General features: G+C 33.2%; 2 protein-coding genes across 2 annotated transcripts; one reads left to right on the top strand and one right to left on the bottom strand.

Moving 5' to 3' along the window:
- The first annotated feature begins 321 nt into the window (after positions 1-321).
- Positions 322-3,108, top strand: LOC138320025 (uncharacterized). Its single transcript, XM_069263119.1, has 2 exons — positions 322-650; positions 1,292-3,108. Exons 1-2 carry the CDS (start codon positions 497-499, stop codon positions 1,657-1,659), a joined length of 522 nt encoding a protein of 173 aa, XP_069119220.1. The 5' UTR covers positions 322-496; the 3' UTR covers positions 1,660-3,108.
- A 3,998-nt stretch (positions 3,109-7,106) lies between these two features.
- On the bottom strand, positions 7,107-17,422 carry LOC138318369 (beta-1,4-N-acetylgalactosaminyltransferase bre-4-like). Its single transcript, XM_069260673.1, has 7 exons — positions 17,071-17,422; positions 11,793-12,025; positions 11,361-11,554; positions 10,774-10,896; positions 9,913-10,014; positions 9,325-9,466; positions 7,107-8,255 (listed from the first exon to the last, which is right to left on the bottom strand). The coding sequence occupies exons 1-7, from the start codon at positions 17,360-17,362 to the stop codon at positions 8,196-8,198; spliced, it is 1,146 nt and encodes a 381-aa protein (XP_069116774.1). The 5' UTR covers positions 17,363-17,422; the 3' UTR covers positions 7,107-8,195.
- Between the last annotated feature and the right edge of the window lie 421 nt (positions 17,423-17,843).

Here is a 17,843-nt window from a genome sequence, read left to right as displayed (position 1 = left end):
AGTGCCGGGCGCTAGCCACTTCCGGGTGTGTTACACACAGTGCTGTAATTTGGACCCCTATATAATACCCAACTCCCCAGACAGAGTAAGTTCATCTTCCAGACTAACTTGTAAGTGTGAAGTTCGGTGCATGTACGGTAGGAGCGCAAGTGTAATGGATATACCTGATCTTAATATGATACTAATTATTTATTTTCGGATTCTTTGGCATTAATATTTACTAATCCAGTACTCTATTTCATACTCAAAATGTATTAGCATTAGTGTAAAATGATATGAGAAGTATGTTAAACACTATATAATCTGTAGTGTTATAATCTCAGTTTTAACACCTGATTTATGACTTTTGCTGATTAGTAAGAACGCTTAATAATTCCGCTATCATAGTTTTATCGGTTCCATGCAACTTTTGCCGCATTCTAGGTGAAAACAGTGAAATGTTTTAAATATATATTCCGTTCACTTATTTCAATCTTCATTTCTAACAGCTATCATCATGAAATTCATCGTCGCTGTCCTCGCCGTCGTCCTAGCGGTTGTTTCTGCCGATTTTGACGACGGATATATCATCGGAGGCGACTTTGATGATTCCCATGGGGGCTACATCGTTGGCGGTGGCCATGGGTTCCAACCCATTGTAAAAGGATCAGGTAAGTCCACAGACCATTCTATATTTATTCACTGATGTGTTTTTGTTAGTAATTTGATGAATGGTTTGTCGCTCTAACCTCATTATGTTGCATGATAATTGCACTAATCTGAATTTCTCGTATACAGTCGGTATACTGTGCAGGACAATGAATCACCACAGTAATCTGTTTGTCACCATTAGGGCACTTAAGTAAATCCGTAACAGTATCACACAATTTATCAGAGATAAGCGTATTAATTCTATAAAACGATCCAGTAGGTTATATTACCTTACGTATCTATTTATTATGGCATGAAACATCAATACGTGTAAATGTGATTTTAAAACAAGACGAATCTTGCTGTAAAAAAAAGTCAATATTGTTGCTTTAATTGAATTGCTGTAAATTTGTATAAGCTTGAACCATGATATTATCTTATTAATGTAGGTTTATATATATATTTTTCTAGCTATGTAATAGTTAAGAGTGAATTCGGAAGCGCATTTGTTTTTGTTTTGTTTTTTTTTGTTTTTTTTTTGTATTTATGTCGTATTCTTATCGAGGCAGCAAACATACATATGTGTACATCACAAGATTTATTTAAAAAAAGAGTATTTAGTAATTGAAAATCCATTTATATTTCCTTTGTGACATTGTAGGTGCCTGCTTGAAGCACAAGGGAGGATACCACAGCGGAGGCGTTGTGGTCCATGACTATCCCACCGTGTACACCACCGGAGGCCAATACGGAGGCTCCCAGATGTACGGCAGCGGCATGTACGGAGATTCCAACGTGTACGGTAGTGGAATGTACGGAGATTCCAACGTGTACGGTAGTGGAATGTACGGAGGATCTCAGATGTACGGAGGTTCACAGATGTACGGCGCTGGACAGTACGCAGGATCCCAAATGTACGGTGGCTCCCAAATGTACAATGCTGGACAATACAACTCTGGTCTAGGACAGTATGGACATGGACAACAGATGTACAGCCAACAGGTATACCCTGGCCAGAACATCTACTGATCTACCCACTCGTGGCCTTCAGAGGCAATATAGCCAAAACCAGAGACTTCGGACAATCACAGCGTCCGCTTATGGTGCATAATTTATCAATGAACGCTTTATTTCGATGTTTTGAGACATTTGCAGATGGATTTACTACTTACTGCGTATGTTTAGAAACGTCCTTATAAATCCTAAATTGACATAATTTATATTTAGTCTTGACTTAATGTTCACTGTGTATAGTATTTAGTAATATGTGGGTTGAAATGGAAAAGAATTGATAATATTTGATTTTTCAATTATATTGGTTTGTTATCATGTTATAGTATTACGTCATTTCATTCAAGTACAATGAGTCCAGAATATATATATTAAAGTGTTGTTTTTTTTCAAAATTATTCAAAAATATATTTATTCGGTCACCTTTCTGTACTTATTCAAACATTTCCCAAAATTACAAAAAGTTCTATTTGATTCGATGTTTTACTCACTAAGTCAAAGTAAACTCAAATGAAGTTCTGAAATAACAGCTCTCTGTACATTGGCTGTCCGTTTATGCTCAGGACAAAAGAGCGTAAAAAGCAATAATTTGTTTAGGTATATGTTTCCTATGCTCTCTTAAAAAGAAATTCATAGATGTTACCATCAGAAAAGTTAAAAAGCCAGTTTTATAGTGAATGACAGATTTTAACTGTCTGTGATTAGTGGACATTTGTTCTTTCTGTCATAGTAATTCATATTTATTTAACATAACTTAATTTTCTTCAGCTGTCGTTTGGATTAAAAGGTTGAAATATATACAGCTAACCAAAGGGGAATATTGTTTCATAATAGGCTTCATCAGTGATTTTTATATTAAAAATCAATATAATTTTTAAAAAATAATATTAATATTTTAAAAAATCGTAAGAAAACAACACAGTTCGCAGCACTTATATCCGCTTTACGTTATGACAATAGAAAGAAGGAAATAGCTGTCAAATTTATATAATATTTTGTGTAAGTATACAGAGAGCAATGTAAGCAATCAATTTGTTTTTTACCTGGTACAATTATAATGAAACATTTTTCATATCAGATTCAGTTTTTGTTGTACTTAAACAGATTTATTTTACTTGGTATATTCAGAAATAAACAAAAACTGCTTCTAGATTTATAGCTTAGCTATCGAAGAATATGAATAACCAATCCATTTAACTTTCATAATGTGTATTTTTGTAAAACATTAAAAAATTACTGTAATAAGACTATTTTCCCTTTAATTCTAATGTGGCGGCAGGGATATACACTTGTGTATTGGTTATCTGTATATGTGCTGAATTTATCTAACATAAACCTCTAATGAATAAAAGCTTAGTATGATGTTAATATTTATTGTTGTTAGTGTTCATTTTACACGGAACATTTATATTATACTTTCAACTTTCAATATGTAAAATGTTATGCAGAATTTCTTAATTTATCTCATTTGCAATGTAATAAATTTTATCAACATAAATTTTGTCTTTTATTCAATAACTTTCTATTTGGTTTTTATTGCACTTGTTACACAAACAGCAAGTAATTCTTTATAATGTTTCGATGACTAGTGTAATGTGTGCTTTGTCACCTATATCAGACAAATGACCAGGCAGCAATGAAATCGAATATGGTCGATGTAGATTTCGGCACTGCTGAAGTATAACACATTATGCTATAACATTATAATTGAATTGAAATGACTCGGTTTGTATGTAAGAGAGTCAATGTGCCCCCTCGTCTCGATTTTATACTGGTCCACTACGACGTATCCTGTTGACTTCTGTTATCTGCCACTTCTGATCTGCTTCCTTTCGTACGTCCTGTATAATACTTTGAAGTAGCATGATTCTTCTGTTACTGCCGATACACAATTACATATAAATATGGCCAGAATTTGACATTAGTCGATGGAGAATTATATCAATCACATCCAGTAAATGTTAACATGCTCCCAGCTCGTCATCGTAATATTCACTCATACAACACAAGGGGAGTCGATTTTTTTCTATCAACCTCCATGCCGCACTAACCTTTATACAGACTCCTTTCTACCTTCTTCTGTGGACCTATAGAACTCGCTTCCGGACATTATAAAATTTAATCCATATATTACCTGTCTCAAAAACTTAATACTGATATCCAAGCTGTCCCTCTCTACTATTATTATTGTAAAAAAAGGCATGGCCAGATTCACCACTCCCGTCTTAGAATGCATTGCAGTTCTCAAAATTCTCATTTATATCATCGTTATCTTGTAGTTAGTCCTCGCTGCTCGTGTAAACAATCTGACGAAACTTCTGAACATTTCCTTCTCCATTGTCTAAATTACCAACAAACAAGAATGGTATGTTTCAGAAACCTACCCCATGGCTATGATATTAACACTTTACTCTATGGTAACCCTAATATGCCCGATCATTATGTACAATGTAAATAATTTTGATACGGTTCAAAATTTTATCAGTCGCTCAAACCGTTTCAAGTAGATATAAATACATTTGTATCCATCAGTACTACTCTACTGTCCATCTTATTGGTTATATACTCATGCCCCGCGTTAGTTTTACTAATGATTAAACTATGGCCGATTTATCAACAAAGTTCTGGTTTTGTATGGTTGAAAAATAAACACCATTTTTCTCTTCTTAATCCCTGCACCCTTCGCTTTCCTTACCAAAACACTGAATAATTAGCACTGAAAAGTTTTAGAAATCAGTACTGTCCTATTGGTTATAAGTCATATATATATATGGAGACGGATTGACATAAGTACATTGTACTTGTTTCTTTATCCAACCTTTTTGATATATTGTATATCGTTATTGAATTGAATAAAATATTGTTTTAACCAAATATGTTAATCATTTCGGAGTTCGACGTTATAGCATACAATCTCAGAAAATAAAACAGTCGATATGTTATCATATAAATCATATCCAGAAACATGTTAACATATTAGGAGTCTGTACCTCAGGAAATAATAATAATAATAATAGACTTTATTTAAACTTGATTGCATGTTGAGCTTAGCAGCTCGTCTTACACATGGTCAATACATTTTCTTCTCGAAACAAATGTTGGAATGAGACATACCCTAGAGTATACACAAATGTTTCTACAAGTATTATAATGTATTTATGTACGTGAGGGAAATATTGTTTGTCATTGAATGACGTGGTGTTTATTGTGAAGCATAATATCAAAATGATTAATGTTTATAAAATAGAAACAATCAGTTCAATACGAAATATTGTATGCGTTGTTTTTTTAATTTTCATTTCGTAGTCGACATCGACAGATAAACTTTGTATAAAAATATTCCCATGCAGATGTAACATAGATATATCCGTGCAGATATAGCATAGATATATCCGTGCAGATGTAGCATAGATATATCCGTGCAGATGTAGCATAGATATATCCGTGCAGATGTAACATAGATATATCCGTGCAGATGTAGCATAGATATAGCCGTGCAGATGTAGCATAGATATATCCGTGCAGATGTAGCATAGATATATCCGTGCAGATGTAGCATAGATATATCCGTGCAGATGTAACATAGATATATCCGTGCAGATGTAGCATAGATATATCCGTGCAGATGTAGCATAGATATATCCGTGCAGATGTAACATAGATATATCCGTGCAGATGTAACATAGATATATCCGTGCAGATGTAACATAGATATATCCGTGCAGATGTAACATAGATATATCCGTGCAGATGTAACATAGATATATCCGTGCAGATGTAGCATAGATATATCCGTGCAGATGTAACATAGATATATCCGTGCAGATGTAACATAGATATAGCCGTGCAGATGTAACATAGATATATCCGTGCAGATGTAACATAGATATATCCGTGCAGATGTAGCATAGATATATCCGTGCAGATGTAACATAGATATATCCGTGCAGATGTAACATAGATATATCCGTGCAGATGTAACATAGATATATCCGTGCAGATGTAACATAGATATATCCGTGCAGATGTAACATAGATATATCCGTGCAGATGTAACATAGATATATCCGTGCAGATGTAACATAGATATATCCGTGCAGATGTAACATAGATATATCCGTGCAGATGTAACATAGATATATCCGTGCAGATGTAATATAATGTACATATGTTTGCAGATGTAACATAGATATATCCGTGCAGATGTAGCATAGATATATCCGTGCAGATGTAGCATAGATATATCCGTGCAGATGTAACATAGATATATCCGTGCAGATGTAACATAGATATATCCGTGCAGATGTAGCATAGATATATCCGTGCAGATGTAACATAGATATATCCGTGCAGATGTAACATAGATATATCCGTGCAGATGTAACATAGATATATCCGTGCAGATGTAACATAGATATATCTCGTGCAGATGTAACATAGATATATCCGTGCAGATGTAACATAGATATATCCGTGCAGATGTAACATAGATATATCCGTGCAGATGTAACATAGATATATCCGTGCAGATGTAACATAGATATATCCGTGCAGATGTAACATAGATATATCCGTGCAGATGTAACATAGATATATCCGTGCAGATGTAACATAGATATATCCGTGCAGATGTAACATAGATATATCCGTGCAGATGTAACATAGATATATCCGTGCAGATGTAACATAGATATATCCGTGCAGATGTAACATAGATATATCCGTGCAGATGTAACATAGATATATCCGTGCAGATGTAATAATATAATGTAATATAATGTACATATGTTACCAGCAATCGATAGAGATGATGATACGTATAACTTGATTTGGATATCGACCATACGAAATATACCTCACAATTATTGCATTTTACAGAAGATTACATTTCATGACATGATGATGATGATATTTGATAGTCACTGACAAAAGAGTATCTGTTTCAGCTCATACATGCGAATGTCAGAAAATATTGAAATAAGCTAAACAAACTAAAATATTGGAAACCTAGGCAAGATATAACAGTACAATCCATAGATAGATACCTCCATATACATCGGTTCCGTTCAGACAGGATTTGTCGGTTAGGTCAAGGGTCATATATGTTCATGTAGTATGGCCACCAGTCTCTAGATTATTGAGAAAACATTACTTATATGGCTTGATTATTTTTGTCTCTACTAAATGTCTGATTTGATTCTTCAAACTAGAAGAAGATAATATAGTAAAGAACTCTGCTGAGAAAGTCTTTCAACAACTTAGAGTCTGGTGGCCAGTCTAGTGTTCATGAGTTTTGATAAGAGAAAACTAAATCCAAATGTCGAATAGAAAAAAGGTATTAATATATACCGTAATATTTCACTCTTTTTTTCATATTCTATTATTATGTATTTATTTTTAGAATTGACTTATTTTCATTTTGTTTAATAACAACTACTGAATATTTTACAAAGCAAACACAGTAGCATAATAAAAAGAAACAATTTTAATTTCTTCATTTTAAAATTACATATATAATGAAAAGAATGGACTCATTCACGTACCACGTGATACCCGATAAAGTTTGTGCTTGACTATTGTTTCTATTGGTGATGAAATGATTTTAAAAAGATGATATCCCGCGCTAACGATTACAATATGGCACGTTTGATTGCCACTGAAAATACTAGTACTGTACAAAACGTTATAAGGTGTGGTGTGGCACATTAACTAGTCCCATTGTAAGAGCTAGGAACTTCTTACTTACAATGCACGGACAACTACCTCTGCTGCCTTTGCCTTGATGTAGTATCATTATAGGAGTGGGGGGTTTAACATATTAGGTATTAAAAAAGCGCAATTTAGATAATTTAATTTAATACAGAACCTATTTAAATTTTGTTGAATTTGACTCTTCTTATTATAGTTGTGTAAAAACTCGTAAATGATAGATTTCCTTTTAATAAACTAACCTTCGAAAATGAAACCAATATTCTTGATTTTTTTATTATGTTGTTTAATAACGTTAAAACCAGGTTTTTCAAATAAATCAGGTAAACATCTTTACTGAACAAACTAAAGTGAGCAAATAACTGCAAACAATGCTGCATATCAAATGTATGAAATGCCAATTTCGTTATTGTTTCCGTTGGCACTTGGTAAGACACCTTTCCATGCAACTGCAAGGTCTCTCGTCATGAAGTGTTTTAAAGTCGAAATGTATTGAAACTATTCCAGAAAAGGCACCCATTTTGTCACTCCTTGACGGAACGCCATTGTTTCATTAACTATAAACAATGCGTACTGAGAAGTCACACACACGATGTCGGTTTTTTTTTCTAAACCAACTCATTAAGGGATATGAAGTCTGTATGAACCAAACATTTGTAGCCTTGGTTTCGATTTTGCAATAATCTTTCATCACGTTTCTGATCACGTTGGGAATAAAATGCCCTGAGGGCGTAACATCATTTCATGGATAAGTGTATTAAAAAAAACTTCATGTTAAAATGTCCTGAATTTTGAAATTGACGCTATATTTTTTTATATACAAAAACACATAACCATTATCAGCGTCACGTTTTTGTTTTTAACCTATATGCCGCTATTTTTCTTCGAATACCCGCATCCAATCCCTGGAACAAAAAGATAATATCACACTGATAAAATATTTTGTATCTCAGTCATTGAGAGTATAAATAAATATATATATATATATGTATTATTAGCATACAATTATGCATGATCAAAGAAAGTATTTCTGTCATTTTTTTGGTTTATTTTTTATGTTCAAAAACAGTTACTGATAATGAAACTAGGTCGATATCTGAATTTAACATCTCATTAATTATTTCCGTTATATGGAACACTAGGGCGTAATAATCGCAATTACATCCCATATATGAAATAACTATCAATTCGTTTAAGGCTGTTTCTAATGTCGCCAAAATACACGATCTGTGATTTTCCATCTTCATCATTACTAAAGTGAAAGGAATGATAACAGCTCTTCATATAATATAGTAAATGCTTTGTTCTCTCTCCTTTGGGAATTATAGGATATTTTATACTTCGTTGTCATTATTAATTGTAATTGTTTCTTGTTTTGTTGACCAACGTGCAGAGTAAAGCCGACAGCGAAAGATTGATTTAGCAAAATGATTATTGATTGGGAAAACTAAACAGTTTCCTAGAGGTATATGTAAATGTATTATTCCGCGTCTACTTGAATGTTTTCTCTTCAAATTGAGTCATCAAATTGTATATATTATATTTGATCTGCTTATTTTAGCGTAATAACATCTTGCTATTAATAGAGATTCTTTTCTATTTTTCCACTCAATCGGTTAGAAATGTTTTAAAAATGTTGTGTACTCTTCGTGTAAAGCGCCTAAGGGGGAGTCTATGACAATGGCAATGGTTATAATGACATCAAATCCAGGGATATACAAGTGATGCATATAATATGATAATGGGAACGACAAGGAGAAGAGGAGAAGTGAAGGAGGAGGACAAGACAAAATGGACGATAAAGACAGAAAGAGGATGAAAAGGAGCAGAAGGAGGAGGAGGTCTAGAAATGCATATTGAAAGAGGACATTGACAATAAAAACGATGAAAAGGATGTCGATGAAGAACAATAGGAAGAGTTTGAGGCCAGGAAGACGACGATGAGGAGAAGAACGAGGATAAAGAGAACGATACCTGTAATACTTCTTCCTCGTTCACTGCTACATAGATCCACGTGAAAAGCTTTTTATGGCTTATCACCTTTACTGTGTATTTTAACGAGTTAATACCATCCTTGTGTGATGTTTCATTATTCCTCGAGTACAAAATATCGAATCTGAAAAAAGAAAATACTTGCTGTAGAACACTAAAACAATCAATTGCAAAGAAAACATTAATCTTTTTTTGACAAGTAGACCAAAGTCATGTTTAACGTTCTCTACTAGCAACTGGTACTATTTTGATTTTTTTATTATTATTTACAGCCCGTGTAAAGTTATATTTTCAGTACGCGGTGACAAAAAAAATACTATTTTTCGAAATTGAAATCAGAATGCCGGCTGGTTGTACTATAAAAGATGCATAGAGATATATGCGTTAAAAATATAACTAAGATTGTATGTATAGAGAATTCTCGGGTAGAAGTTCCCTATCTTTAATATCTACATATGAAGAATAAACTATTAATAATTCAATAATTATCCCAACTCCTAACTTGTTCAAATTTCTATCGTGATTCTTTACTACCATTTGTTCAACTTTCTAAATGACATGCATCTTTACCTGTATTTCACTTCTGGGTCTCGCTTATGTTTCAATGTTGACATAAACCCAATAGTTGAATTAGTATCTGGTCGCTCTATTTGCATTTTTGCTCTTTGAATTCTTTTGATGAGGAAAAAAAGAAAAGAAAAAACATCAAAACGTGTAAAACCAATTCATAAAATAACAATCTAATAACTTCGATTGAGTAAGCATGCGATGCTTAATCAATTTATATGATAACAAATGGAAAAGGTCGAAAGCGTAGGACCTAAATATGCATTAGAAGTTATCATAACGCCGTTTTAACTTTCCCCAAGGGTCCCAGTTGCAAGAACTCTCACAGGAAAATGATTAAGCTTTTCCATTATTATATTTCTCGTTAATCCCACCCACCCCTCCTCCACATCCAACTGATTTTAATACGTGGCTAAATTAGGAGTAAAACATATTTTTAATATTTGTGTAAAATATTAAAGAATGTTATTGGTTAAATCATAATATGATTTATGTTACAAAATGCACTTATTTTGGTATTCGTGATAAAACAGAAGTGACACCGTGATAGATTCATATCAGTCAATGTTTGTTATGGAAAATTAAGAGATTACTTTAGTAGTTTATATAAAATGATGTAATAACTTTATTATTCTTTAATTACTTATTAAAGTTACTGGCCGAAAATTTTGACATGTTAATTTTTCTTCATTGATCTATTGAAAACCATAAGGTTTGATGAACTAAGCTATGAAAATCATTCAAATGGACAAGCAAACATATAGGATACCTTAAAAACATTAGTTACAACATATAATGTATGCACTATATTCTTGTTATTTTGCTTCATGTATGCATTTAACTTTTAACTATCTTTGAACCTACCTGTAATAAATGTCGTCATCCTCAGCGCCCCAATCAAAAAAGAAGTTTGAGTAGCCGTTCACCCTCCTAAATTGCTCGGGTGTGAAGGCTATTATACCACCAACTAATATGGAATACTTTAACCTGACAAAAATATTACAAAATATAATGTATAATCAACTCCGCTTGAACCAAAGATATTCAATGTGAGATATAGGATTATGTCAGTTCTAAAAACGAAAGCGAAAACCTATATGGTAATTTAATTTATCTGGGTTTTTTTATGTTTTTTTTTTTTTTTTTTTTTGTGAAGTCATTTCATTAAAATCAACTTTTAGGCTATGAAATAAAACCAACGTTTGTACTTAATATTAGAATAGACAGAAAGTGTTAATTTAGAAAGATTTCTGAAAGTAAGACTGGATTTTAAGTAGACCATCTACCTGTAGAATTATCTTAAATGCACTTTTTTAAATAAAGTCGCACTTACGACTAGGACTTGAAGAGGAAATCAGATAAGAACAAAAGAGCCTATTGACATAGACATTTATAGTAGTGACTTTTTGTGATGATACATAGACTAGAGAATGCTATTATGGTCAACCTACTTATAGTCAAATACGTCCACTCCTGTCACTAGGTGGCGTACGCTGTTATCAGTTCCACACTGGAATAAATTCCTGTCATCCTCAAAGATGGAATCAACATCATTGAAAATGAAGCAATCGTAATCTGCTATTTTTCTGGCTTCAGCGAACCCGATATTCCTCATCATTCCTCGATTAAAATGAGATCCTGGAGCCTTTCGAAAACAAATTGCATATATATCATTGTTATCATGGGTATCACGTATATACATAATTTATTTTGTAAAACATAAATGCAACTTTTCATATATACTGTTAAATAAGAATACAACTTGGAAATTTAAATATGCTAATAATGAAAGCAAAATATTATAAAGCTGAGAAAGACCATACATCATGGATTTGCAATACAACATCGGAATACTAGTTATAGAACAAAATAAAGTTTTATACCTGTTCTACTACGTATATGGTGAAATCAACCTTTTGTCTTCGAAGCTTTGGTATAACATTACTGAGATAAATCTTTAGATGGATTTCTCGATCTCTAAATGGTATAATGATAGCTATCCTGTGTTTCGATCTACAGCCGTTGGGCTGGAATCTCCCCCCAGCGTGACTTTCAGGAAACATAGACTCCAATGCTATTAATGATTGCGACGTCAGTGCCATTTTTTCTCGACCTTCTGAAATGAAATGGTGAAAAATAACTTTTAGGACTAGAATAATGCAAACGGTGAGATGATGTAATGCGCTAATTTCGAAAAACGACATGGGTTAAGTACGATTCACTGTCAATCGATCCTTTATCCAACGTCGTTTTGGTGATGGAAAAAACTGATCAGCTTACGTTATTGAAAAGAATTTAAGAAGATTTTTTAAATACCGTACATTTGTATAACCGTTTATTTTCGCGGGACAAACTTTTCACGATTTAGTTTTAAAAAATCGAAAAAATCATATATTAGCGATTTTAAATGTTTTCTGATATGTATTTAAGGGTAGACATAATTTAACCATCTCTCAATATTTCGCTTATCAAAGTTTCGCGGTCCTAGCAATGTCCGTGAAATTGGTATATCTTATCTGAAATCCGAAAATGTCTTTCTTTCTTTCTTTATAGGACATCATGGATTTTTCCTTCTTCGCAATTCAATTCTCAAGAACTGCTTACAATTGGTTCCGCCTGATGAAGTAAGTCGTATCAATGTTTGTGTTACAACAAGATCTTTACGATAACACTATATTTGAAATCGACAATAACTATTTTAGTATTTCTTAAAATCAAAATCATCTCTAATTTCCATGCATACTTATATAATTCCATTTCATCTATTTTACACTTTGTTTTATTAGACGGTCAATATCATGGCCGCAGTTTGCCTCTATGACGAGGACTAAATGGAAGCTAAAGCAAAAGTTATATCTCGTCATAGAAATAGTAATGTTGTTTCATACCTAGTGTGTCTGATGTACAATCTCCTTACTTTGTTCTTAGTTCAATCATGGTAAAAGTGATATTCGTGATATTTTTCAAAGTAACCTCTGTTTTATTCATTCGACGACACATTCTACTGGATCCGTGACATTTTCCCCTGGTATGTTTGGAATGTTTCAGGAAACTATTTTACTGTTTCAATTAATTACAATGTTATATTAAACCAACTGTAGTCCCAATCTCTATCGAAGACAAAGCTTGTTAACTCGTATCAAACAATGGTTAATTAGGAAGAGTTGGGATGTCTCTATGAATGTAGGTCTCTATGAATGTAGAGGTGTCCATACAAAAATAGATATCATTTAGTACATTTTGTAATTATATATTAAATCTCGATCACGGATCTCTACACCTTGGAATTCAAATCTGAATACCCTACACACACACACACACACTTTGATGGCCCGTACAGGTACAACATCAAGTATTGGGTTACTTATTTTAAAAACGTGATAACATACACTAAAAGGTGGAGTATGAAATGGGGTACTTCGAAACAAGTATATGTCATCTATAGATACCATACTGCCGATAGAGTATAAACATAATTTAAACAATCATTGGTGTTTACTCATTACATGGTTGTATATTTCAGCACACAAACCAAATAACCTTATGTTTTGCCTTTGGTGAATGCGCAATCAGTACTTCATTCCATATATGACATAGTGTCATGAACTTTTTTTCGGGACGCAATTAATTATTTATAATATTTTTATCTTGAAATAAAAATAAGAAGCTCAAACTTTTCAATGGTGGTATAAATAAAAATAAAATAACATTTGTAACTGAAGAAAAATACTTCATCTGCTTCTGTTTTTGATAGAGAAAAAAAAATACCATTCGTCAGCGGTGTAGCATTTTTACACTAGATTCGTATCAAAATTTGACAATATATATCTAGACGACAACAAAATCGACAAACCGATGATCAGATCTGAAAGGGATTATAGATCGACCAAAAAAGACTAGGCCATAGTTTAGACTAGGCCATGAACATCTGACAAAGTATTAAGGTCAGGTATGCGTTATTTAGAGAAAGTTAAAGAACCGTAGATATAGTAACAGCAAATTATGTTTGGTGGGGGTGTGTAGATTGTAGGTGTAAACATTAACTTCGTGACAATCTTTCAAATCATGGTAATACATAGGTTTAGCTTATAATATATATTATATACTACAACACGTTATTTAAAAAGAGAGAGAGTCGGGTACCTATGGGTGAATTTTGTCGATTCGAGTCAAATGTTTATTTTAAACAGTAGTAATGAGAGAAATTCTTTTGTTAATCATATGTAAAGGGTTTTTTTTGTAATTTAGTCATATTCGATAGCATTGGAAAAAAAAGAGTCGTGGAACAAGTTTCATAAAATTAACGAATTTTATTGCAATGATAGCGTAGCACAAATCTATATACAATGTAAAAATATTTATTTCTTTCATACCTACGGGTGTAAGACTGGCTGGTCTAGGGCAATACGCTCATGCCGCCTGAGGCTGTATTGCATGGCTACCCATGCAATAAAGCCTCGTGACGTCACGGCGTCAACAAAATTTCTATTTCCTCGGTAAAATTTAAACATTTTTTTCACAAAATTAACTGGTTTTACTATAAAAGATGCAAACAACAAATTTTTTGTTGAAATTATCACGTTATTTTTCATGTATGAAAAATTGACTTTCAGCCGTGGATTTCTTCGAATCTATTTCAAAATGGCGGGATATTATAGTTGTAAAATTGCAATAAAACGTCGAGGTATGAAAGAAAAATACTCTTTCATAAGTGGATATGAAGGATAGGGATATTCTACGCTCGGGATCACAAAATGTTGTAAAACCCTCGGCAAGCCTCGGGTTTTACTACATTTTGTGACCCTCGGGTAGAATAACCCTATCCTTCATAAAAAGCCGAGGGTTTCGCAACATTTTGTGATGCCGAGGGTAGAATATCCCTATCCTTCATATCCATATATAAAAGAGTCTTATAATATATATCTACTATCTTGCTCTCTTTCTGTATGCTATCGACTTGATGTCATCACTTTCTTAATGACTAATCCCCAGCAAATGCTTTCTGATCATCAGAGTGTTGTTCACAAGACTACTGTTACGGGAGTGAAGCTGAATGAATAGTTGCAGATACCTAGAGCAAAGATGGATATTTATTGAAGATCGTAGATTGACCAGATTAGGCAAAGCTAAGGTCTGAAATCTACACAGCTTTGTGTGTAATATTACACGTTTGCTTTATAATGGGGTTTCATAATACTTTTTCTTCTTTTCTGACATAATCCTAAGCAAGTTGAAAACGCCCACAGAACGTTGACGTCTCGATATTTCACTCAACATATTTTCCATTAAATGACCTAAATACTACGTCTGGACTCATCTACATCGAAATATGGCTATAGGGATAGTATTACATTGGTAATGTATAGTTCAATCGTCACGACATGTTACCGTCTCTCCATCTCTAGGTCCGCGAGTTCGAGTCCATGAGGGGCATTTTCTAGGTCTAGATATTGACAACTTGTCGATGTTTTCTCCGAATATTCCGCCTTTCCTCTACCATCTTAATCTGTACGTAATTGGCTGTTAATCAATGGGATATAAAACTAATCAAACCAAACCAAAAGTAATAGTCACTTAAATACCACAGCACTGAGACGTTTGAATATCACAATTTCTAGTATATTGTTTTATTTTCACATTGCTTGTTGACATCAAACATCCTTGTGTGTTAAAGGTAAAACACCAGAGTAAACCTCCGATATGTTTCAATGTGAATGTTATAGGAGCTATTATGATTTCACAGAAACGCTTTGATAAAAACAAGTAATGTTAAAACTTTGTAATTATAAAATTTATATTCAAAGAAACTTCTCTTTATTTCAAATTTAGAAAAAGTTCATGTTATATAAACTGTATAAACTGTTACCAATATAAATTTACAAATATTGATACTTTAGACTGCCCAAATTGGGATTCGAACACGCAACCCAAAACTATGGAGAGGTAATATGTTGTGGTAGAGGCTTGTGGTAATAGTCGGGACACCTTTTCTCAAAAATCTTAACCACTCGGCCACCGCGGCCTCAATTACTGATTACAACACAGTGAAAACATTACCAAGTCAACAACGAAGCACTTGAAACAAGAAGATTAACAAGTATAATTAGGGTCACTAACTTCCGGACAACTAAACCAGTTTCACACAAACCCTTGACTAAATAAATATTTCCGTCTATGTGTTTTTGTTGGAAAATATTTCCATATAGTTATTATTTACTTAGGTTTATAGTAAATCCTGGGCATGCCATTTCATGTATTATCAATACAGATAGAATCATTACATGAGGAAGTCGTTTTATTTCGTTTAAACTCTACACATGTATTTCTGCTATTATGAAATAATCTGAACGCCCGACGTATACTTAAGAATACTAAACACTTCCGCAATTTTCTAATGAAAGGCGCCTAAATGTAAAACACATCCCGATTTCTCTAAACAAAGCTATCGACTTCAGTAAAAACTTAACTTCCATAATGCAGACTATGATACAAGGTTTTCTTCAAGTTCAGGGCCAGACCTCTAAAGAAAACTAGTGAAATGTAGCAAAAAAGAACATTAAACGATTTTTTTTATACAAAAAGTATAATGAACGCAATATATACAATTTTGTTATATGTTTACCTTGATTCAATTCGAAGAAGCAACTTTTTAACAATGGGGAACTAAATCATTTTCGTGTACAATCTATGATAAACAATTCAAGAAAACGCATGATATCTAGTGATAATACGGTAAAGAAAACCTTCACATCCTGTGCGTAGTAAGAAGACCGCACGTTATTTGTATACTGTATATCAATGAGAAGACCCATCAACTAAATGCTAACACATGATACACATGTTTCTGTATAATGATGTTACATTAAACAATCACCGGACATTTGGCTGAAAGGTCATCGGTATGGTAATTCTAACCATATGTACAGGACATGCACGATCGCATAAGCGTTTCATATACATACTATATAACGTCATTTGAATACAACACATCCTAAACGTCAATGTCAATGTAGAAAAAAGTAACTAATGCAGGTTTCATTGGGTTTTTTTTCCAGATATCATAAATTAGAGAGTTCTGTGTGTTCTATATTGATTATAATGGCTGGTCGTACATGTCTTCATATTTAATATTTTAATATACAAATGAATTTCTGTACTTACTTAAAGTCTTAAAGTCCAGATCACAGACAGATAAGAAACTAGTAGTGGCATGCTCTTCATGCCTTCTCACGTTGATCGGCAAAGATGTGTGGTTTATCTGTACATCATCGCTGATATCTTTAAGTATAAAGTTAGAAAGATTCTTCTGAACATTACCATAGCTCCTCCTTGTCACATGGTTGTTACTATAATACAATCCTTTCACAATTAGAACAATTCCGAACGTCACTATAATTAATCCAGCACCACCAAACGGTGAGGGCGACTTTACAATGAACTTGAACAACGCCATTTCATTATCTTACTTTATCGCCATGTTGTTATCTAGTGTCGAGCTGTTGTGGAAGTGACTACGTCGATGTCACGCACCTTACTAACTATATATAGGCTTAAAGCTAAATGAAGGCGGGGCTCTCGCTACAGTTCACAGCCAGGCAGGTCAGGTGTACAAAAACAATAGAACAGCTTGACATGCAAATAAGTCATCATTAGATGTTTAATGTCGTTTTTATACCAAATGTGAGTCGTGAGTATTTTTAGTTGGGAGGAATCTATTGAAAGTAATGCATCACTGTTATCGTCAGTACTATGTAACAGTTTTGAATTCAATAGTATGGCGTGTATTTGATTCGTTTAAAAATTCTTTTAAACACTCATTTTAAGGCTCTTTCGTATGTGAATATGAAGGATACTGATATTCATACCATGAGGGTCAAAAATTGTTCTTTTACCGGACAGTATATTATCTCTGTCCTTCATATCGACAAATAAAA

The sequence above is a fragment of the Argopecten irradians genome, chromosome 3, assembly GCF_041381155.1.
Source record: "Argopecten irradians isolate NY chromosome 3, Ai_NY, whole genome shotgun sequence".
Lineage (NCBI taxonomy): Eukaryota > Metazoa > Mollusca > Bivalvia > Pectinida > Pectinidae > Argopecten > Argopecten irradians.
This window is presented reverse-complemented; position numbering and strand designations above follow the sequence as displayed.